Source organism: Ictalurus punctatus, chromosome 7, assembly GCF_001660625.3.
Source record: "Ictalurus punctatus breed USDA103 chromosome 7, Coco_2.0, whole genome shotgun sequence".
NCBI lineage: Eukaryota > Metazoa > Chordata > Actinopteri > Siluriformes > Ictaluridae > Ictalurus > Ictalurus punctatus.
In genome coordinates, this window is record NC_030422.2 from 29705100 (window position 1) to 29729189 (window position 24090).

A 24090-nucleotide genomic window follows, 5' to 3' on the forward strand; every position below is an offset into this window, starting at 1 on the left:
AGAGAGTATGTGTGAGAGGGAGAGAGAGAGAGGGAGAGTGTGTGTGAGAGGGAGAGAGAGAGGGAGTGTGTGTGAGAGGGAGAGAGAGAGAGAGAGTATGTGTGAGAGGGAGAGAGAGAGGGAGTGTGTGTGAGAGGGAGAGAGAGAGGGAGTATGTGTGAGAGGGAGAGAGAGGGAGAGTATTTTGGAGAGGGAGAGAGAGGGAGTATGTGTGAGAGGGAGAGAGAGAGGGAGTATGTGTGAGAGGGAGAGAGAGAGAGAGAGTATGTGTGAGAGGGAGAGAGAGAGAGAGAATGTGTGAGAGGGAGAGAGAGAGGGAGTATGTGTGAGAGGGAGAGAGCGAGAGCACGAGTGAGAGTTTTACACTAGGCAGGAGTTTTCCCACCTCATCATTACGCGTCAGGTGAGCAGTGGAGACGCTGCTGAGACTCGTCTGGTTTGTACACAGCAGTTTCACCGCACACGGTCCTCTTGATCATCTCTTACACACACTCCACACACCGAGGTGCTACACTAACACACCCTCCACTCACAAACCACCCCACTGCAACACCCTCTCACACCGCACACACCAAACACATCTCCCTCCGAACACCCACTGATGATCTCTCTCGTCTTCCAAACCATCCTCCTTCTGTTGAGCGTAATTAATAAATAAATAAATAAATAAATAATTTCAGGATAAACTACAGCAGCGAGGAGCAATTAAGGGGCCAAGCACGAAAGAGGCTACATGAGGAGCTAAACAATCATGGCAGGGAGCATCATGACTAAATGTTAAAATAATAATAATAAATAAAAATAAATGTAAAAAAAAAAAAAAGAAAAAAAAAGGCAATTTTAGACATCTGTATATGATTTTCGGCAAAATTTTTGAAACGTCAAACACAATGAATTGTTATATGATTTAACTACTTATCAAGTTTGACCAGTATGTGGCGCTGTCACCGGTTTGATTTGGTGCGGTGTCAAAGTGTGGTGTGAATATATGCCAAAGTATTGCATATAGGTTAATATAAACTTCATTTAAAGGGGTATTTTTTACATTTATTTACGACTTACATGCAAACATCCCTGCGGAAGACTGCACGGAACAATTTCGCAGGACCGCGATCCAGTTTGTTAAATTCTGTCAGAGAAACGTTATTAAAGTGCGGGTATCGTCGCCGCCTCACGGCTCCACAGCGTCGCCTGAACGAATGATCGACTTCGGGAATTTGCATCTTCAACCGATAGCGAAGCTGCGTTTGCTGTTCTGAGCTGTAAAGCTCGGTCCTTCGTACTGACGCTAATTTTCACTTTAGAGATGAACGTGTGTAATGATATTTTCCGACCTTAATGACTTCATTTAAGAATGAAAGAGGCTAGATTAGACGGTTTAACCTATAAAACCGTTTACTTTTGCGTCGTTTGCGGTTTATCTTTGCGAAAGTTGGCGAAGAAACAACTCGGAACAGTTTGACAAGTGAAAACCAGCCGCGTAAAGGAAACCCTGAGACAAGAACTATTAATAGATTGCAAATTCCTGCGTTCAAGAGCTGCAGACGGACGTCTCGCTCGCTCCGTCTGTGACGGACGGCTCATTAGCACGTGCTTAGCGTCGTGCTTCCCTCGGGCCGTGTCCGTCTCCAGGAGGAGCGAGACGCTGGGAACGTTTCGCAGTGTTACAGAGAGGTGTTTCGGCCGGGGTCGGGTCCTGGCAGCATCACCGAGATGAAGTAGATTAGCGTTTCGCCTAGGGATGATGGAGTCTTCTCCTCTCTCCTCGTGACTCCGTTCCTGAGGTTCGTCTGGAGGACACGCATCCGCCGTCTCGTTTGAAGTTTAACCGTCGCAGACGCTCGGAGATTAATGCGGAACGCTGCTTTTCACACAAATCTCTCTCAGAAGTGTGATTAGCAGCACTTCAGATTACGCCCGTCGTTTATAAAGCCGTTATTTAAAAGGACGCGGCGGGGTGATATGCTAATGTGGCTGAAACTAATTACAAGCCAACAAGGATGCCCATGGTTTTTTTTTTTTTTTTTAAATGAGCTTCAGGACATGGACAGACACAGTAAGCGTTTTTTGGATAAACTGGAGGATTTGCACAGCAGATGTTTGAATACGCGTCTGTCTGAGGTGCCAGTACTGAAATGCTAAAAAGCGGTATTATATTTTTCATGCAGAAAACATGACAGAGAAAAGCGAGTGGGGGGGGGGGATTGGGAGAGGGAGAAACGGAAAACTAACCCGAAAGAAAAAACGGCAAGAGAAAGCTAACTAGCAATGGAGCAAAAACCGAACATAGTAAGACAACTAGTGCGGAAAATATAGTGAGAAACAAATATGGAACAAAAAAATAGCAGGAGAAAAATAATCGTGGGAAAATAGAAAACTCAACAAGAAAGATATACCTAGAAGGGGGGGGGGGGGGGGGGGGGGGGTGAAAACTAGTGACAGAAAGAAAAGACTGCGGAGAGAAAAACTAGCAAGAGGAAAAATTGTGAGAAAATGAAAACTAACGAGAGAGAGAGAGAGAACTAGCGAGAGGAAGAAAAATAATGAGAGAAAAATCAACCAAGTGAAGGAATGCTAGCAAGAGAAGGCTAGCGTAGCAAAGAAAACCAGCAAAAGACAGAAAGTTAGCAAGAGAAGGCTAGCGTAGCAAAGCTAAGAAAACTAGCGAGAGACAGAAAGTTAGCAAGAGAAGGCTAGCGTAGCAAAGCAAAGAAAACTAGCGAGAGACAGAAAGTTAGCAAGAGAAGGCTAACATAGCAAAGCAAAGAAAACTAGTGAAAGACAGAAAGTTAGCAAGAGAAGGCTAGCGTAGCAAAGCAAAGAAAACTAGCGAGAGACAGAAAGTTAGCAAGAGAAGGCTAGCGTAGCAAAGCTAAGAAAACTAGCGAGAGACAGAAAGTTAGCAAGTGAAGGCTAATGTGGCAAAGTAAAGAAAACTAGCGAGAGACAGAAAGTTAGCAAGAGAAGGCTAGCGTAGCAAAGCTAAGAAAACTAGCGAGAGACAAAGTTAGCAAGAGAAGGCTAGCGTAGCAAAGCTAAGAAAACTAGCGAGAGACAAAGTTAGCAAGAGAAGGCTAGCGTAGCAAAGCAAAGAAAACTAGCGAGAGACAAAGTTAGCAAGAGAAGGCTAGCGTAGCAAAGCAAAGAAAACTAGCGAAAGACAGAAAGTTAGCAAGTGATAGTGAATACTGAAAGAAAACTTGTGCTGGAACTAGCAAGAGAAGAAGTCGGGGGGGGGGCAGAGGGGAAGAAAATGAACAAGAGCACAAAACCTAGAGGAAAAAAGAAAACTACAGACAGAGAAGAAAAATAACTACTAGAGAGAAAGAAAAATCGGAGCGGGAAACACCAGCAAGAGAAAGAAAACTAGCAGAAGGAAAAAAAATGTGAGGAAAAACTCGCAAAAGACAACTACTGAGAAGAAAGAAAACGAGTGAGAGGAAACTCTAGCAAGAGAAGGAAAGCTAGCAAGAGAAGACCAACATCGCAAAACAAAACGATCAAGCTGAATGTAGCAACAGAAAGAAAACTAGTGAGTGAAAAAACCTGTAAGCGAAAAAGCCAGAAAGAGAGAGAGAGAGAGAGAGAGAGAAATCTAGCAAGTGAAAGAAAGTAGCTAAAGATAAAGCTAGCGCGTGAGAACTAACAAAATGACGGAACGAAAACTAGCTAAGAAAAGAAAACTTGTGAGTGAAAGCTAACCTAGTGCGCTACCGGTACTAACTGTATAATTAAACATCGAAATCCCACACCACGATACTGCAAGCTACAGCTAAAACGCTAAGTAACGGCTAAATGCTAAATCCTTCAGCCTGGACAGAAAGCTGTCAGTCAAGCGCACTCATTAGAATATTAAGCCACGCCCACTGTGACCACTCAAATCATTCTGATTCGCGAGCCTAGCTGTTTTATCACTACGCTACATGTTCAAGTTTATTTTAAATTAATAGCTTTGCACCATTTTCCTTTTTAAAAAGAAAGTAATAATAATAATAATAATAATAATAATAATAATAATAATAATAATAATTAAAAAAAAGGTTTTGGTGCTACAAAAATAATTCATCAAAATATCCAAGTGTGATTAGCATTCCTCCTGTCCGCTAGCTTCGTTTCACCCCGTCCTGATTAGCGCTGTAAAAGTGTCCGGTTCAGCGCACGGGATCTAAAACCGCTCCCGAGGGGCTGCGGTTTGGGTCACGCGCTCACTGCGGCTCAGTCACGCAGCGTGCGTGTGTGTGTTTTGGGTTTTTAACTTTTTTTTTATTATTATTATTCTTCACGTAGACGTGAACGCACTCCGCAGCAGAGCGTCATCAGCGTCTGCGCCGACGTCGTCTCCCGTCTCCTCCCTCGGTAACAGTGTTCTATCCGTGTTCACAAGCACGGACTAGCAGGCGATGTACGGCGGGCGAGAACTCTTTTTATCGAGCTCAACACGTCCGAGATAAGATGACGTATGCCTGGTTTACTGCTTACAGGATTGAAAAGTAAATAAATAAAAGCAACATTTGAACCGAGATTCCACGCTGATGAGCTTTCGCACGATAGAATCCAACTGATCGGCTCAAACGAGTTCTCGAGGAAATCTTATGGTACGTGTCGCTCCCCTCGTTTCTTCAGTTCCCCCGTACACAACCTCAGCCGGCTAAGAATGTTCACCTCGGCATGTTCTCCACACCGGCTCGGCCGACTGAACTCGGAAATAAAACCGAGCCTCACTATAAAGCTGTCCACAAAATAAATTTAAAAAAGGAATTAGAGTTGTTTGCTTAGTGCTTCATTCATTTATTATTATTATTATTATTATTATTATTATTATTATTATGAGCAGTCTGATCAAAGAATCTTGCAGAATTAACCATTCATAATTCCCAGTATTGAGCGATGTGGAATATTAACAGAAACGCCGTTCGTTCCAGTTCTTCAGTCTCTCCAGAATTCCGCGATTTCTGCGATCGCAGAAAGCATCCCGAATTCCCGAGCTCAGGGAGCGTCGTCTTTAGATTTTATTATTCACGGGTGGAAAATAAAAAATAAATAAATAAATAAAACGCACGAACCCGGGGCAGAACTCGGGTCAAATGCAGCATCAGTCCCTGTTTACTGTTTGACGCCCAAAAACGGAAGATAACACTAACCGTGGTTTCGTCTCATCCCGTCGTTAGATACGTATAGCGACCTTAGGGCTCAAAATGGCGACGCGTGAGCGCGCGTGTGCGTAGCTAGTACGGTTAGCTTGTTAAAACACACAACCAGATTTCACGTCGATTCGTGCGCTATAGAAGTTGATTACCTGCTCGGTTTTATTAGAAGCGTTTTCAATTTCTCTCGCGTCAGGACTAAAACACAAATAATACGAAATGCTGAACGGGCCACGCCCACAGGCGACAACAGTGGAGGTGGAGTCGAGTCACTTTATTCGTACAGCACGTTTAAAAGACGAGTGCCGGATAAATCGAAGAAATGAAATAAAAAGACAAATAAATTTGTCTTTAATTTTTACAAAAACGTATAAAAAATTTTTTTTTAAAAGACAGCACCGATGCGATAAGTGTCGAGGAATCGGATATCGGAGAAAACATATCGTGGGCTAGATCAGATCCCACGACAAACAGCAAAGACTGGAGCTGGATTTTTTAAAAAAATTATTTATTTATTTATTTTAAAAGACACACGACTGTTTTTATAGTTCATTATGAATTATTATCGATGTATATTTACTTACACATGTAAGTGATTCTGTGCGAGTTCTTTTTTTTTTTTTAAACTGTGAAGTGTTTCAGTTAAATAAAAAAAACACTTTTTAAAAGAAAACAATGTAGATGATAAAAATAAAATAAAATAAAACAAAAGGTATCGCTGCATCTCATTCGCTCCACATCGACACGAAACAAATTACGAGCGACTTTTCGCTTGCTAGCGTGAACGTTGACTTCCTGGTGTGAACTCTGGGACAAAAGGTCACATTAATCCCTGTCGTGTCCCCCCTCCTCTCGCCCCCAAACCCTCCAAGGAGAACCTTCTCCAATCCCAGAGAGAGCCTCTTTAATACAGACGGCTGCTGATGTAGAGCATTAACAAGACGGCTGGGGATCAGAGGTGTGTCTGTCACTCCCCGCTGATCTGCCTCTAATCTACCTCACTGAGCTGCTCCGTCCCACTGCTCTGTGTGTGTGTGTGTGTGTGTGTGTGTGTGTGTGTGTGTAGGCTCTTTCTCTGTACGGTTACTGATACGACTCCATTAGTCTTCACGTGCTGATAGAGCGATGATATTTTGTGTCACGCAATACTGCTCGTGTAAGTAGGAGGAGCTTCTCCGAGGGGTCGTGGGTTTGATTAGAACGACTACTAATATATCTAATAACGATGGAACCGAACCGATACGGACAAATATAATCTTACCGAGTGACGTCAAGTCCTACAATCGTAATTGAACTTGTATCAAAAGTCAGTAAACAGTTTTAAAAAAAAATAAAAAAAAAAGAATAAATAAAAAGTCGATTTTTGATACAGTGGTTATTTTAAAAGCCGCTCCTGGCTCGTGTCGCGTCCCTTACGCAAATTGCGAGATGCTTCAAAAGGGCCGACGTCTTTCGGCTGCTCAAACCGTGTGAACGCGGGCATGGAAACGAACCGCTTTTCAGATGATCGCTACTATTAAAATGATTCAAATTAGTTGCTGTAGTTTAACGAATCCTTTTGAGTCTCATTCAGACAAAACAAATAACAAGCAAATAAAAATAAATGTAAAAAAAACTAAAAATCGGCCGAAAACATTTTGAGTGATATCCCTATTGAATAACTAGCTGACGTTCGCTATAGACGATTCTTATCTAATGTTGGCTAAATCAAGAAAACCCCACTCTTTTTACGCATTTTTCAGCGCTAACCCGTGGCAACTTACTTCGCCGTTAAAACGCCGAGAAGAGAACGTGTGAATTCATGGATTTCCCATGCACACGGAGCACGAAAACGTCCGTCCGTGGCTTTAGCGTTTAAAAATTAGGTGAGTGTTAGATGAGTATTCATTACAGTCACAGGTAAACGTCGGTAGTAATTACGAGCTTAAGAACGAACGCGACCGGTCGTAGCACGCCGTCGCCGAGACGTCGTTCAGGATCTTCTCCTCCATCGTGTCGTCGTTCGGCTGATCTCGGAGCCGGACCCGTCCATCGCTATCCTCCCGAATCATCAGGAGAGATCCTCGCCGATCTGAGCGCCTCCGGTCTCCTTCACGTGACCTTTCACACTCTCGTCACGTACCGCCCTTGCGCTATATACAGTCTGAGATCCGGTCCAACGTGATCGTTATCTAATAACCATCAGCTTACAGTGCGCAGGCGGGGCTCGGCCATGGGACCACATCGTCACAATATATCACAATGCATTACTCTTTCTTCTGAGTGGATCATGAGTGATACATTTTCTTGGAAAAAATAAATAAATAAAATGAATAAATAAATAAAATCTACTGAACAGAAATGCAATAAACATAAATATAGCATTTCTTCTTTTTTCCCCCCGCACTATTACCAAACTGTAATATTCTAACATATAAGTAGTATAACGCCAATATTAATTTGTGTAAATTACATTTAAAATATATATATATTTTAAATCATCGAATGTTTATATATTTTGATAAATCCTTAAAATATTTCGCCATGATATTGCGAGCCAGTTGTTTTGCATTAGGTGTGTGTGTGGTGGGGGGACAAAGCGAGAAAACAAAAGAAATGATTATTAATATGTAACATATATAAATATATATAATGATATGCAAGATATATAAATAACACGATGACGGACGAGCGCTAAAGACGTAGCTGCAATTTAATCGTGTACAGAACCTCACCCAGGTTTAGGATTAAATGACAAGTCCAACAGTTTCTAAACGCTACGGCGTACTACACAGAGTTTTACACTCGAGCTGGAGATGTTGCCTTTATGAACGCGTTTAAGTGCGCGGCAGGCTCGCGGCGTCCGTCGCCCTGGTAACCAGCTAACACGTTCGTGAAGGTGCAAAACATACAAGGCCGGCATGACAAACGTCAGACGACGGGAGTCAAAGAGTTAGCGGGTGAGATCCATCTGTAGTGCTAAGAGTGAGAGAGATCCAGGCCAGGGAACCATATTTCACACCGAACTCATGATTTACACCAGCGTGGCACGGGAACGCTTTTATATCGGCGCAAAGAGAGACAAACTCGACTCGGAATTACGGATTAAGACATGATGCTAATGCGCGCTCTCTTCACTGCCATGCTAACGCAAACTACATTACTATTTATTAGGTGAAGTTTCTGTTAAAACCTCCCCAAACTACCTCACGCTGGCCGACGACTCATGAACTACCTCGCGCTGGCCGACGACTCATGAACTACCTCACGCTGGCCGACGACTCATGAACTACCTCACGCTGGCCGACGACTCATGAACTACCTCACGCTGGCCGACGACTCATGAACTACCTCACGCTGGCCGACGACTCATGAACTACCTCACGCTGGCCGACGACTCATGAACTACCTCACGCTGGCCGACGACTCATGAACTACCTCACGCTGGCCGACGACTCATGAACTACCTCACGCTGGCCGACGACTCATGAACTACCTCACGCTGGCCGACGACTCATGAACTACCTCACGCTGGCCGACGACTCATGAACTACCTCACGCTGGCCGACGACTCATGAACTACCTCACGCTGGCCGACGACTCATGAACTACCTCACGCTGGCCGACGACTCGAACTACCTCACGCTGGCCGACGACTCGAACTACCTCACGCTGGCCGACGACTCATAAACTACCTCACGCTGGCCGACGACTCAAACTACCTCACGCTGGCCGACGACTCATAAACTACCTCACGCTAGCCGACGACTCAAACTACCTCACGCTGGCCGACGACTCATAAACTACCTTGATTTGACCAACTAGTAAACAATCTAAAATGTTTAGCTACTAGCCGACATTTACAACTAGTAATAAACTACCCAGCATTTACCATCGACTATTAAATCAGCTCCAACTTGCAATCTACTTAACATTTGCTATCTACTAGAAAACTAGCTAAATGTTTCTAATATCTACTAGCAAACTATACAATGTTTGCCACCTACAATTAAACTAGCTAGTAACTTTTGCCATCTATTAGTAATCCAGCCAAAGTTTAGTAACTAGTAGCTTTTGCCATCTATTAGTAATCTGGCCAAAGTTTAGTAGCTAGTAGCTTTTGCCATCTATTAGTAATCTGGCCAAAGTTTAGTAACTAGTAGCTTTTGCCATCTATTAGTAATCTGGCCAAAGTTTAGTAGCTAGTAGCTTTTGCCATCTACTAGTAATCTGGTCAAAGTTTAGTAGCTAGTAGCTTTTGCCATCTATTAGTAATCTGGCCAAAGTTTAGTAGCTAGTAACTCTTGCCATCTATTAGTAATCTGGTCAAAGTTTAGTAACTAGTAGCTTTTGCCATCTATTAGTAATCTGGCCAAAGTTTAGTAGCTAGTAGCTTTTGCCATCTACTAGTAATCTGGTCAAAGTTTAGTAGCTAGTAGCTTTTGCCATCTACTAGTAATCTGGTCAAAGTTTAGTAGCTAGTAGCTTTTGCCATCTATTAGTAATCTGGTCAAAGTTTAGTAGCTAGTAGCTTTTGCCATCTATTAGTAATCTGGTCAAAGTTTAGTAGCTAGTAACTTTTGCCATCTATTAGTAATCTGGTCAAAGTTTAGTAACTAGTAGCTTTTGCCATCTATTAGTAATCTGGCCAAAGTTTAGTAACTAGTAGCTTTTGCCATCTATTAGTAATCTGGCCAAAGTTTAGTAGCTAGTAACTTTTGCCATCTATTAGTAATCTGGCCAAAGTTTAGTAACTTTTGCCATCTATTAGTAATCTGGCCAAAGTTTAGTAGCTAGTAACTTTTGCCATCTATTAGTAATCTGGCCAAAGTTTAGTAACTTTTGCCATCTATTAGTAATCTGGCCAAAGTTTAGTAGCTAGTAGCTTTTGCCATCTATTAGTAATCTGGTCAAAGTTTAGTAGCTAGTAACTTTTGACATCTATTAGTAATCTGGTCAAAGTTTAGTAGCTAGTAACTTTTGACATCTATCAGTAATCTAGCCAAAGTTTGATACTAGGTAAACCATCTTAAATTTGTTTTCGACTAATAACCTAGCTCATATTTGCACAAACTAGCTTGCATTTGCAAACTACTGGTAATCTACCCTATATTTGCTGACAACCTATAACCCAGCACGAATTTGCTATTTACTAGTAGAATCGCTAAACTTTTAATGATTTATGAATTTTAATCTATTAAACTACTTAACAATTGTCAACTACTAGTAAACAAGGTAACATCTGCTCTCATCCAGTAAGCCACCCAACTTGCTAATACCAGTAAAAGTACCTCGTATTTGCTATCTAATTACTAACATTTTTCTAACGTTTACTAGAAACTAACTACCTAACTTGTTCTATCTGCTAGTAAACGACCTGAATTTTGCAACTTTTGACTGTTATCACTTACACGACTAAACACAACAGTTTGATTGAAACAGACTGAATTTGAGTTTCATTATTTGAACAAAATTCTACATAAGAAATTGTGGATAAAAAAAAGGATATATCGAAGATATTTAAGCGTCCCTATGACGAAACTACACAAGAAGCTCGTTATGGCCGCGTGTCTCCAGGACCCAAGTGTGAGAACCGAGGCTTATGGGTAATATAAATAAGAAGTTCAGAGTGCGGCTGAAGTGCTTTCCTGTGCGGCGCTGATTACGTCTGGCCTAGTTTCAAGATTAAAAAAAAACAACAACAAAAAAAAGAATAATAATAGGGGAAGCAAACAAAGCAATGTTCTACTGAAAGCAATCTGAAAAAAAACCCCCCAAAAAAACCGTACAATTAAAGGAACGATAATTAATTCATTTATATCGAGTAACGCGTTAACAATTGCAAGCTAAAAATCTTTCAAATATATATTTGGAATTTGAAACGATTTATTTCTAAAACTGCTACTAAATTAATTTTAGTTGTTTTCAATAGTTTAAGTATCTTTTTTTTTTTTTAAACGAAAATGTATACGAGTGTTAATTAAACAATTTTTACTGCAGCTACTTGGCTGATGATGACGCACTGAATAAAAATAAGAAGACGTCATGGTTAAAAAGAAAAAAAGAGTAAATAATTGAGGGTATGAGTGCGGTGTCCTCATTAACTGAAGACGCTCTGGTTTATTTCTCGCTGCTGAAAAAGCCTTTAGGTTCAGCTGAAGTGAGAAATGCACCACTGCCTTCTGCTTTCAGCCTCGCTCCGGCACCGAGCGCTTGGGTCCAACGAGTTTCCCCATAACCCCCCCCACCCCGCCCCCCTTAGAGTCAGTTTATAAAGAGGTAAAGTCCATAAAACTGAGCGCCAGTACATTGGGATTAAGTATCACTAAAATACTGAGGTAATAAAAACAGCAGCTCTGCTCACACGTGAGAACATTTCTAACCGCACCTGACAAACTTCAGGCTTTAAAGCGAAAGCAAGCTCGTGGACCTTTAACCTTATGAGCTGTATTTACTTTTCCGACATCTTATCTGAAGGTACCGTGGCTGAAACACGCTGTGAAGGAGTGCGTACAGTGACGGTCTCGAATTTCCCGAAACGCTAACGTAGAGTGACGGGTGGATCAGCGCAGGAATCCGTCCACAAACACGCCGAACGGATGAAAAAAAGATACCGACTGCCAGGTTTAAAGGAGAAGAGAGGAAAAAAAAAAAACTTGAAGAGAACGAAGAAACGAAGCAACCTCTGTAGATTAATACTCTCAAAACGAGAAATAAGTGAATTAAATGATTTTTTAAAAAAGCACATTGTTACACACTAATATTACAAGTAAACAAACTCTATCTGATAGTAAACAAGCTCGCGTTCTCCATGTACTAATAAACTAGCTTTCTTCCAGTAAACTACCTAATATATGCTAACGACTAGTAAACTAGCTCACGTTTACGGGCTACTAGTACCAGTTCACATTTAATAACTACCAGTAAACAACCCACATGCTCTACCTGTTAATAAATTGGATTGCATTTCTTAACTGTTAGAAAACTAGCTTCCATTTGCCGTGTACTAGTAAACTACCTCATGTTTTATATAATCTATTAGTAAACTAGCATCCATTTGCTGTGTACTAGTAAACTACCTCATGTTTTATTTAATCTATTAGAAAACTAGCTTCCATTTGCTGTGTTCTAGTAAACTACCTCATGTTTTATATAATCTATTAGTGAACTAGCTTCCATTTGCTCTGTACTAGTAAACTACCTCATGTTTTATTTAATCTATTAGTGAACTAGCTTCCATTTGCTGTGTTCTAGTAAACTACCTCATGTTTTTTTAATCTATTAGTAAACTAGCTTCCATTTGCTCTGTACTAGTAAACTACCTCATGTTTTCTTTAATCTATTAGTAAACTAGCTTCCATTTGCTGTGTTCTAGTAAACTACCTCATGTTTTTTTAATCTATTAGTAAACTAGCTTCCATTTGCTCTGTACTAGTAAACTACCTCATGTTTTCTTTAATCTATTAGTAAACTAGCTTCCATTTGCTGTGTACTAGTAAACTACCTCATGTTTTATATAATCTATTAGTAAACTAGCTTCCATTTGCTGTGTACTAGTAAACTACCTCATGTTTTATATAATCTATTAGTAAACTAGCTTCCATTTGCCGTGTACTAATAAACTACCTCATGTTTTATATAATCTATTAGTAAACCATTTACTAACTACTAGCAAAGCAGCTTGCAACTGCGATCTACTAGTAAACTACTAACCGTTTTCTAGTAGTACACTAAATTCACACTTGATAGACAGGATCTCATTTGCTATCTACTTATAAACTAGCCAACATCTGCTATCTACTAGTAAACGAACACGTCGATCATCAACTACAAAACTACTATTTGATATCTACTAGCTAGCAAACTGGCAAACTTTACCTATCGACCAGTAAATCAGTTTGCATTTCCTAGTGAAACTAGCTTGTTTTTGCTAACTATTAACAAACGTTTGCTAACATACTTGCAAACTAGCTCGCGTTCGTCGTCATCTACTTGTTAACTAATAAAAATGATATTTAGCGAGGAACTTTAAGTGCACTAGCTTAGCACACAGGTTCTCTCGAATAATTCGCTTACTAAATTTAGCTTCACGTTAAAAAAAAAAAAAAAAAAAAAAAAAGCTAATCCGTTTAGTGAATCAGACATTATTTAATTTTTTTTATTTTTTTCAAATCACGTTTTTGAGTGGAAGGCAACCCTGTCACTATCCAGCACTCTAATGACTCCTTAGTCATCATTATTATTTTTATTAGCGATGTTAGCATGTTTGTTTGTTTTTTTTTTACTGAAGTGATGTATGAGGGAGGACAGTTACGTCGCTCTTTCAGAGTACGCAGGGCAGAAGCAATGGTGTGTCTCCGTCCGGCCTTTTATATTTTTTTCCCCTCGCAAACATGCCCGGCATGCCGAAGGAGCCAGCGTACATTCCACACGTTCCTCAGAGACAGGACGGAGAGGAGGGACGGGGGGTATTTCCGGTAGTTTCTGTCAGAAAGACGTGAGACGAGATAGGCGGAGGGGAGGGAAAATAAAAAGAAGTGCTTTCTCTAAATGGTTACTGAATGCGTGTGTTGAAGAAAAGAGAAAGCGAGTGTGTGTGTGTGTGTGTGTGTGTGTGTGGTGCTTGTTGGCGGGGGGATGGGGAGAAACTGTGAGGAGTGTATGAGAGAGCAACACACACACACACACACACACACACACACACACACACATTCTGTCAGTAAGAATCTGACTAACCGGCACGCCGGAAGGCCAATAACTCAGGTGACCTGTTCTTAATCTGAATCACACTGCAGGCGCATTAGCCGCCTCAGCTAGCATGCTTAACCTGCAGCGCACTGCATGACTCACTCGCGTACTGACGATAAAAACCAACGTGTGACACAGCAGTTTACCATACGATTCACCACAACTAAAGCCCACCGAACAGTAACTAAACACTTAAACGCTCCACCCTACCCCACTTCACACGTACCAGTCGTGAAACTAGCGGAAAGCCGATTAGCGCGGAGACGACAGCGGCTGAAACGCGTCACGTTTAAACTGCGCCCAAACAAAATAACAAGCCTTGTTTCACTTCGAAATGCTCAAACACGGCAGCCCGCGGTGAATAATTAGCTTACGTTGGTACTTTGACAAAGTTCTTAACAAGTCTTTTGCTAAAATGTTAGCAGTACTTCTTGTCGGGATTAATGTCCCAGTTGTCCCATAATGTAGCTAGCTAGCTAACATTGGCGTATATAGTAGCAATCGCTCCTGTTGTGAGGTTTTTTTTGTTTTTTTTTTTTACTTTCGAAGCTAAAGCATAGCTACCAATACGTTGATACATATTAAACAACACACTAAATCAGTGCTCAATTTAATCAGGCGTTTGATTTAGCTTTACGCTAGCTTCGTTGGCAGGTTAGCAGTGCAAGCTAGCTGGACGTGTGCCGTACACCCAGCAGAAGCGCGGACGATTTTTTCCACTTACTTTCGAGTTTGGATATGACAGATGAAAGCAAAGTTATGGGTTTTCTTCCGTTTTTATGCATCAGATGCGAGCGAGGAAAGAAAGAAGAAACGCCGGATCGCGTGCTCACCGTAGGGAGGAATCATCTGAGAGAGCCAATCGTTTTGCTTCAACGTGTTGTAGCTAATTTGCATAGAATGGAGACAAATCTCAATTCAAATCGAATGCCTGTGGTGTCGCAGTCGCCAGTGGGAACGTAGGGTTAAACGCGTTCTACCGACACTTGGCGCTACTTTTTAATCGCTTATATGTATCGAATTTGTATCTTTTATTAATTCTTTCATATGTTCTTTTATTTTGCATTTAGCTAGGTCAAACACATTTCCAGTATGTGTGAAATGTGCTAGAGAAATAAACCAGCCTTGGCTGTACGGACACAATTATTAGAGGTTAGGTTGAAAACAATTTGTAGCCCACAACCCACCATCGCTGCCGCCAACTCTCTCTCTCACCCCATCCGTATTCACACCATCGCTGCTGTCCCCAGCTGAGTGAATGAAAGCACTTCCTGCCGCTCTCTTGCTCTCTAATGCAGTGGATCTCGCTGAGACAGTAGCACATCACTTGCCAAGAACAACGAGGCTGCGCTGCATCCGAATGAGCCGAGAGAGAGAGAGAGACACCGTTTAACGAGCATGCACCCCCCCCCCAGCACCCGTTTAGGGCCCCTCCGTCCATTCCAGGCTCGGCACATTCAATGGCGTGATAATAGAGTGAGAGCCGGAACACGGCCTCCATCCAAGCACTATAAGTCGGCCACTGCGTCTTTGTGGCCGTGTCATGAGCGTCCGTGGGAGCAGAACGCACTGCCATGTTTTGTTACTCACGATGAGAAACCAATGAGAGGAGAGAGAGCGAGAGAGAGCAAAGGAAGTTAGTATGTGAGAATGAGAGAGAGAGTGAGAGAGAGAGGTGTCTGAAATAAATAAACAAGTTTGCACTGAATGCCACTGCTCACTGGCTATTTACAGTTGAAAATTATTCTAACCCCATTGCAAATCGGGTTTACTGTCAAAATTTCAGACTTCCAGCTGTTTGCGATGAACAAAATCAAACAAAAGCGATTGAAATAGTTCAACACAACAAATGCTTCAAGCGGTTTCACCAAATTCAACTGAAAATGATTTCTCCAGTTTCGAAATTATTCACCCCCCTTCATGGCGAGAATCTTTCCTACTTAGTAGAGCACCTTTTGCTGTTATGACCTGCTGTAAACGAGATGCAGATCTTCTGGCAGCGTTCCTGAGGAATCTTATCCTGTTCCTCATGAGCAATGGCCTCCAGTTCAGTAATATTCCTGGGTTTGCGTGCTGCAACCGCCTTCTTCAAATCCCACCAGAGATTTTCTATGGGGTTCAAGTCAGGTGACTGGGACGGCCCGGTAGAATCTTCCAGGACTTCTTCTGCAACCAGGCCTTGGTGGAATTTGAGGTATGTTTGGGATCATTGTCCTGTTGGAAGGTCCCATGATGCCCAAGCTTCAACTTCCTCACAGACGGCATGATGTTTTCTCCTAGGATTTTCTGATACTTCAGTGAATCCATCTCGCCTTCCAGACGCTGCAGGTTTCCAATGCCAGAGGATGCAAAGCAGCCCCAGAGCATCACCGAGCCTCCACCATGCTCGACTGTGGACAGAGTGTTCTTTCTTCATTATTCTTCCTCCAGACATACCGCTGATCCATCGTGCTGAAAAGTTCCAGTTTTGCTCCATCGCTCCACAGAACACAATCCCAAAACTTCTCTGGCTTATTTATATGATACTGAGCGACTTTTCTTGTGCTTTTCGGTCAGTAGTCCGAATGTCTTGGAGTTCTGGCATGGAAACCTTCTGCATTTAGTACACGCCTTACTGTGCTCACTGAAACCTCAGTGTCTGATGCCACCAAGTCTTTCTGCAGGTCTTTTGCAGTCACTCGAGGGTTTTTCATAACCTGCCTTCTCAGAAATCTGCTCGCAGCCATCGATAGCTTCCTTTTTCTGCCCCATCACGATATTTTATAACTTTTCTGCCCCTAGCCAGTTCAGGTATTTCATGCGTTCCAGCTCAAGCGCACCTGCTGCAACTAATGAAGCCCTTGATTAGTACACCTGTTTTGTATATTTGTGCTGTTGTGAGGGATTCTATTCAGGGGGGTGAATAATTTTGAGACGGGAGAAGTCATTATAAGTTGCATTTTCAGTTGAATTTGGGGGAAACCACTTGCAGCATTCGTTGTGTCAAACTATTTCAATGGCTTTTGTTTGATTTGTTCATCGCAGACAGCTGAAAGTCTGTACATTTTGACAATAAACCTGATTTGCAATGGGGTTGAATAATTGTGATTGCAACTGTATGTGTGTGCAGCCCCAGGAGCCTGAGCACGGTGGACCATGTGTTCATGGACATGGTTAAATATTTACGCACACATTAGCAGCTGCACAGATCTGATGCTCGAGGGCGACTCGAAGCTCGAATCTAATCACCGGCCGTTTTTAGATCTGCCTTGTAATGTCATAATAACGGGACCTCGTTTTTTTTTTTTTTTTACGTGTGTGAACAAATCACTGCCATCGTTAGAACTGCCTATGTGACATCATCATAAAGGGACCCAAGTCCCCCCCAAGTCACGTCAACACGTGAACGTATATTCATCCGAGCGAAACTTGTTGCAACATCAGTTGTGACATCACAACACGAGTCTAAACAAACCGTCAAGCTTAGGTCTGCCTTTGTGACGTCATCAAAGAGGGACCTTGTTTGTTTGCACGCTTCTTGTACGGTCACGACAATTCATCAAAGCAAAACATCACTCGTGACATCACAATACAAGATCCTAAAAACAAGCCTGCATTCCTTTCCATGCAGCAACTATTTAAAAATATATATATATATATATATATATATATATATATATATATATATATATATATATATATATATATATATATATATATATCAAGAAATAAATGAGCGAAGACGTAACTGCTTGATTCATCGCTACGTACTGTCTATATTTACGTCACGAACCTTTATATCGAAAACGGATAATAATCGATTATGAACATCGCCGTCAACGATTCTCGTTATTGATTAGTTGGTCTGCGTCGCGTTTACTCATCACGTTACCTCTCTTCCGAAAACACGCCTCGTCGTGTCCCAAATGACGTACTGTACACTTACACTATGCGCTGTGTACTCTACCGTCTAGCGTGTGGATTTTAGAAATGTAATATCATTTCAAATATATCACTAGTGGGTTTTTTTACTAACTGGAAGTATAAGCCGCTTCCTAGTCGACAGTGTATGATGTCATACGCACGTAACGTGACTCCGCTAGCTTCAGCCTAATACCCAGAGACCCCGACAATGCCTTACTTCAGTTTACTGTTTATGTCAACGTTACCCTTTATAAAAAGTAATGCAGAAATACTATTATATAATATAAAATTAACAGAATTAAACTACAGTCCTAAATTAAGTATAAATATTCTGGTGTGTGTGTGTGTGTGTATATGTTTGTATTTGGACAAACAGTTGTGTAAAGTTTTAGTCTGAAGTTTATATTTGTAACACTCAGTTTGTGGATTTTATTTTAAATAAATGAAAAAAAAAAAATATATATATATATATATAGTACTAATACATTGCCCCGCCCCTCCATCCGATTAATCAAATAAATAAATAAATAAATAAATAAATAAATAAATAATCGCCCGACTAATTGATTATGAAAATAATCGTTAGTTGAAGCCCTAGTTGTCACACTTATTGTTTCGTAAGACCCGACTTTTACGGGCCAAAACGTTTTCCTGGTCGAGTCACCGGTTGTGGTTGTGAACGTGAACCCCAGTGTAGAAGAGTTCTCCGTACCGGATGCGGAAGATCAGATCGGATCCGATCCACGTCCGAGATTGTGATAAATACTGTCGAGTTACCGCTAGTTACACACGCTAGCCTGGATAGATGCTATACTGTCCAGTGTACTGTACTTTTCAAGCAGATTTCTTCATGTTAGTTGTGTTTAGTCGTTACGAGTCAAACTTTCTCGCTCCAACACAAACTGTCCTAGATATAATAAACTCGAACACGTCTGTATCTCTTAAAAAAAACAAAAAACACAGCAGCAGCAACAACAACAAAAAAAAGAGATGATTTCTGAAGATGACTCAGCGGTCTATAAACATATCTGATCTATGCAAGTCGCTGAATTGACATGACTGGTTTCTTTATGCAAAGCAAGGCCTTCTCAAACTTCCTGCGCTGTAAATTAAGCCCCACTAACCCCTTCCCGACACGTTCACGTCACCAACCTAATCCAATTCCGGCCTATTTAACCGAGCCGTTTTGATTCCCGAGGTTCGCTCTGGAGCTGGAGGTTTTGGAGTTCTCGAGGTTTTGGAAGTCTAACAGGCGATTGTGACCGGGTTGTGCTTTTCCGCCACTGTAACGGACGGTTAAAGATCCGGTTCCCTGCGTATTCGATCGCAGAAACGAACTCGAAGTGGTTCATAATTACCGCAGATCTGTGTCACGTCCACAAAGCCGTCTTCGATTCGCGTGCGTCGAACACGGGTGCAGCTACAAGGTCATTTACCGACAAACATCGCCGTGAAAGAGCGCGCAGAACTTGTTCATGCGATTACGATTTCTCGCCAATTCACCTAGTTTTCCGCAAAATAAAAGCATGACAAACTCGAATTTTTTTTTTTTTTTTAAAGCTGTAGAAAAATGGAGCGTTTTTGGCTGCAACGATGGCAAAAAAAAATCCCCGAAATCCTGTATGGACTGATTTAGTGTAAAATTGTGTCACAATACGCTTTCAGAGATATCTTTCCTAACAGGAAGCGGAGGATGCGCTAGTTTTTTTGCATTAATATTACATTTTTTTCAACATAAAAAGTATTCATATATTAATTATGCCTTATTTACTCCTTATTAATTATAAAAACAAATCTATTATTAATATTATTATTAACAATAACATTTATTTGAATGAAGTTTGTGATCAAATCTATATCTATACGTATCGTAGAAATAAATCTCTCCCACAACCGCGATATGATATTTCTGTCATATTGTTCCAGCCCTATTATAAAGTTTCAGGTTATGGTTCTCGTTACTTCTCCGGCCGTTTCTCAAGTGTGTATGAGTAAAGGTTGGGACAAAAGTTGTCAAACAACAACAACAACGCAACGTGACACTGTTTACGGCTGTGACTAATCCACCTCCTTAAATCTTCCACATCTTTTTACATAGAATCAAGCTACTAGAGCAGGGGTGTCAAACTCCACACACACACACACACACACACACACACCCCACATCTGGCGTGAGCTCTAATCCGGCTCACGAATGAATATAGAATCTGTGCTCTCAAGTAAAACCGTCTTGCGGAGTGTGATTGAATTGAAACAGCCGTTGGGGGGGGGGGGGGGGGGGGGCAAATACTTTAGACAGAATAAAACATGAGCTACAATCACTAATCAAAACGATACAAAAGGAAAGTGACCTATAAGGTGACCTGGCCACTAATCCAACGTTCACACCGGCAGGCGACAAGTTGCTTTGGATGTAGTCGCTTGTGGGCGTGGCCTATCCAGAGATGAGAAACGATAGTAGCTAGCTACAGATAGCTAAAACCAACCCAAATACCGCTTGATTTAGGGGTTACATGCTTCGATCTCTGGCGCAAAACATTTCTGCGACTTCTTTCCAAACGTACATTTGTATTTTTCGTAACGTCTCTATACACGTTTAATGAGAGATCGTGTACGACATCATGGGTCTAAGCATTTCTTCCGAACGCCAAATCGTGTACGTGGGAACCGCAGGAACATCGGACTACCCGCGCCACAGGACGGGTCCGAGGAACCCCTCGAGCGACTCGCTCGGATTCGTCGCTTCTGTGTCGTAAAGAATTTGGAAGTGAACGGGCGGAAGTCGTTTTGTCGCTTGCTGGTGTGAACGTAGGGTGTGTGTTAGGAAATGAACCAGACACTTCGAGTCTGAGGCGTGAAGGGGTAAAGCGGGACGTTACCTGCGTAGAAGCGCAGCAGGGACCCTAACTCCGTGTTCATGCCTTCCTCCTGGATGCGCAATGGATCCTTGAAGCCGAGCTTGAACAGGAAGTCGTTCTGCAGCTGCAGCGGTCGTTCGTCCGGGCCGAGCCGACGTGCCGCCTCCCCGTGCAGCTGCACGTACAGCGCCGGAGACGTGTCGAGCTCGGACGCAGAGCCGACCCGGGACCGGGATACCGGGGACGCGGGAAGGTCGGGCTCGTCGCCGAGCTTCGATACGGAATCCGACGTCAGGCTCATTTGCTCGGTTCGGTCCTTAACGTCGTCGGTAAAGTTATCCAGATCTGGCAGGACGGCGTCGGCGGTGCTGCTCGGAGGTCCGTCCAGTTCAAGCTCGTCCGAGGAGCTGCCGTACGTATCGAGACCCTCTGCGGCGCTGTCAAACGTCGGATTCAGCGCCGACGCGTCCGTCCCCAACACCATGTCGTCGCTCAGGGAGTCCCGGTGCTCGCCGAGTTTAGAGCTGAGCTCGTCGTCCGAGACGGAGTTTCGTCCACGGCCGCCCGGGCACTCGTCGTCGCCCTCGTCGTCCTCGTCGTCGTCATTCGGCGTGCGCGTACTGTCCAGACCGTCGGAGTCCGGACGTGGTGAAAACAGTACCGCATCAGGAACCGTCTGGAGCAATAAGAGTCTCAACCTGTCGCCCGGTTCCGACCCGATATCCCCGACGACGTCCTGTCGGCTGCGACAGTTCCCGTTAACGTCGGTGGTCGGGTGAGTTCTGGCCCCGATGCGCACCACGGAGGCGGTTTTGCAGCCCAGCTGGTTCAGACGGAGGGCGATCTCCGACGCCGTGGTCTCCAGCGTGCACAGGACGGGCCTCGGTGGGCTGGAGGGCGCGAGCTTGTCGTGGACATGGACAGACCCGCGGTGCAGGTCGGCGCGGATCCACTGACGGTCGGCCGGTTGGAGCTGCGCGTTCTGCCGACGTTTCAGCAGCGTCTTGCGGTCCAGTGTGGAGGAGGAGGAGGAAGGCGGAACCGATACAGAGACCGGGTTCATTTTCCCGGTAGCGGCCGAGGCGGAGAGGTTCCTCTTCAGCCGCCGCCTTTTTAACAGCAACGAGTTGGAGTTTCCTGTAAATCCCCGGCCGCTTTTTGAGGTTTTCACCGCCGCTTTGCTGCTCATGTTTAATCCCGCGGCGGGCTGCGCGCACCGGTTCCCGTTAAGGACGTCTATCCGTGGCGGAGCTGTCGCCTGTGCGCCGCCGCCATCACCGACTCCGGTTCTCAGGGCCACCGAGACCGGGGTGGGACTTTTCAACTTGTTATCTAAAGCGGATTTCCAAGAGTTTCCCTCCGCGAACCTCGCGCTTTCCATCTTCCGTGAAGAAACGGTGATCCAGCCCGAGTCGTGTTCCGTCTCAGCCTATCTGCGCCGTGTAAAGATGGACACGGTAGCAGTCCGCCGTCTGAGCGGCGCAGTCAGCCCGCCGGACATCGAGTCGAACGCACGTCGGTCGGTTCCCGTCGGTAAAATGTCTTCGCGTGCCTGTCAAACCTAACGGGCAGAAGGAAGCTTGAGCAGCGGTGCGGGAAGGCGGAGACGCCACTACGCGTCTCATTTACGCAGAAATGTACACCAGCTACGCAGCTATGTGTGCGCAACATGAAAGTCGCCCGACCTCTTTACGCAAATCTACAGTTACATATTCATGAGGCATGAGGCGACGCCGACAAAATGGCGCCCATCGCCTACGCTTGGGAAATGTAGTGGGGAAATGCTGTTCTCTGTGAGCTCAATTAGCGGCTGGGTTCGCGTGTGCGGACTATATTTCCCATGAGGCGTTGCGAGCAGCCAATGGCGGCCGTTGTTTTGGAATGTCGCAACTGTCCATTTGCAAAGGCGTAGTGGCTGTTTCCTCCTTTTTTTTTTTTAAAGTTTATGTGTGCATTTATATATATATATATATATATAAAAAAAAATATGACGAACCGCAAATGAACTAGCCATAAGTATATTTTTTCTTTTTTTCTTTCTATGTTCTCGCATATACATTATTGTTTTTGTTTTGTTTTTTATTTGTTTGTTTAAGCAGTTGCTTCCATGAACATCTTTACAGTGAGGGGAGTGAAACTAGATTCGCCATTTTGAAAACTTCCCCTAATGTCACTCCGCTTTCGCGACACTAGTATTTTAATCCTACCTGCTTTGCTTATACGTAAGTCCCGCCTCCTGATTCAGGGTTGGTCAATATGGGCACGCCTTCTGCGCTCAAGGTCATACGCACAAGTTTCCTCCAATCAGCGACTTACGGTCGGAATACAGGTAGGACGAAAACTAATGGCGCGATAACAAACTGTGGACTTCCGCCATCTAGTGCTGTGTTTTAGTCAGTGACCGAACCAAAATAATCATTTAGCGTTAACCACGATAATGTTGAAGAAGGCGTCGTCTTTGGGGATGATTGTCCGGTGTTAGTCATGTTAATGTCGGTTTTAAACAGTAATCCCCTGGGGCTTTTCCTGGTTTGGGGAAATCCTGCTCGTTTCAGTGAGTCAGAACATTTGATTGGGTTCATCAAACAGAGTCGATTCTTTTGGATCCCAGACGGCTCATTGCCATTCTCAGTCCTGTTGTGTCTGTTTCGTTCTGAAGATTTATTTACATTTATCTAGAATGAATAAATAGATGAGTAATGTCACTGCCTGTGACTAAAAGTGTCGACTCACATCTGAACGTGAAACAAAACAAAATAAAAATCTCTTTTACTGCTGAAGAGTCGACTTAAAGAGCCGACTCACACCTGAACATGGTATAAGGCAAAGTAAAAATCACTTTTCTTGCTGAAGAGTCGATTCAAAGAGCCGACTCACACCTGAACGTGGGATAAAGCTAAATAATAATAATAAAAAAAAACACTTTTATTGCTGAAGAGTCGACTCAAACAGCCGACTCACACCTGAAAGTGGGATAAAGCAAAATAAAAATCACTTTTATTGCTGAAGAACTGACCCGTTCTCAAACAACACTAGTTGTCAGGCTGCGAGTCAAACAAGGCTTAAACGAGGTTTAAAAGGCAGAGAAAGTTTTCCTCCTCTATGTAAAAGAGTTGTAGTTTTTTTTTTTTTTTTTCTTGTCTATGTTCAGCTAAACATAAGTTTTACAGAACAGCTGAATATTGGACAGGTAAAGTCAAGTGAAGGAAAATGTGTTCCAGTTAATTGGTTTTGTTCCCTTTATAGATTGCAATCAAATAAAAACAAATTAAAAACAATCCACAAATAAAGTATTTCTAGCAACACGTTCATTGTTTTATTCCTCACGACTTCCATACGCTGGCGGTTATGAAGACTTAATTCTAAAATGTTATGCGTGTTCTGTTGCTACATGAATCAACTTGTTTCTATTCAGTGAAATCGCAGCATTAGTGCTAATAAATAAAGTCGAGGCCGAG

At 42.9% G+C, this 24090-nt stretch overlaps 1 protein-coding gene across 1 annotated transcript in view; it reads right to left on the bottom strand.

Moving 5' to 3' along the window:
• phlpp1 (PH domain and leucine rich repeat protein phosphatase 1) overlaps positions 1 to 22430 on the bottom strand; it is a 76708-nt gene extending 54278 nt beyond the window's left edge. Inside the window, exon 1 of the mRNA XM_017472082.3 lies at positions 20654 to 22430. Within this exon, the coding sequence (XP_017327571.1) occupies positions 20654 to 22013 (1360 nt within the window). The 5' untranslated portion in view covers positions 22014 to 22430. The remainder of the gene's footprint in view (positions 1 to 20653) is intronic.
• Positions 22431 to 24090: the final 1660 nt, after the last annotated feature.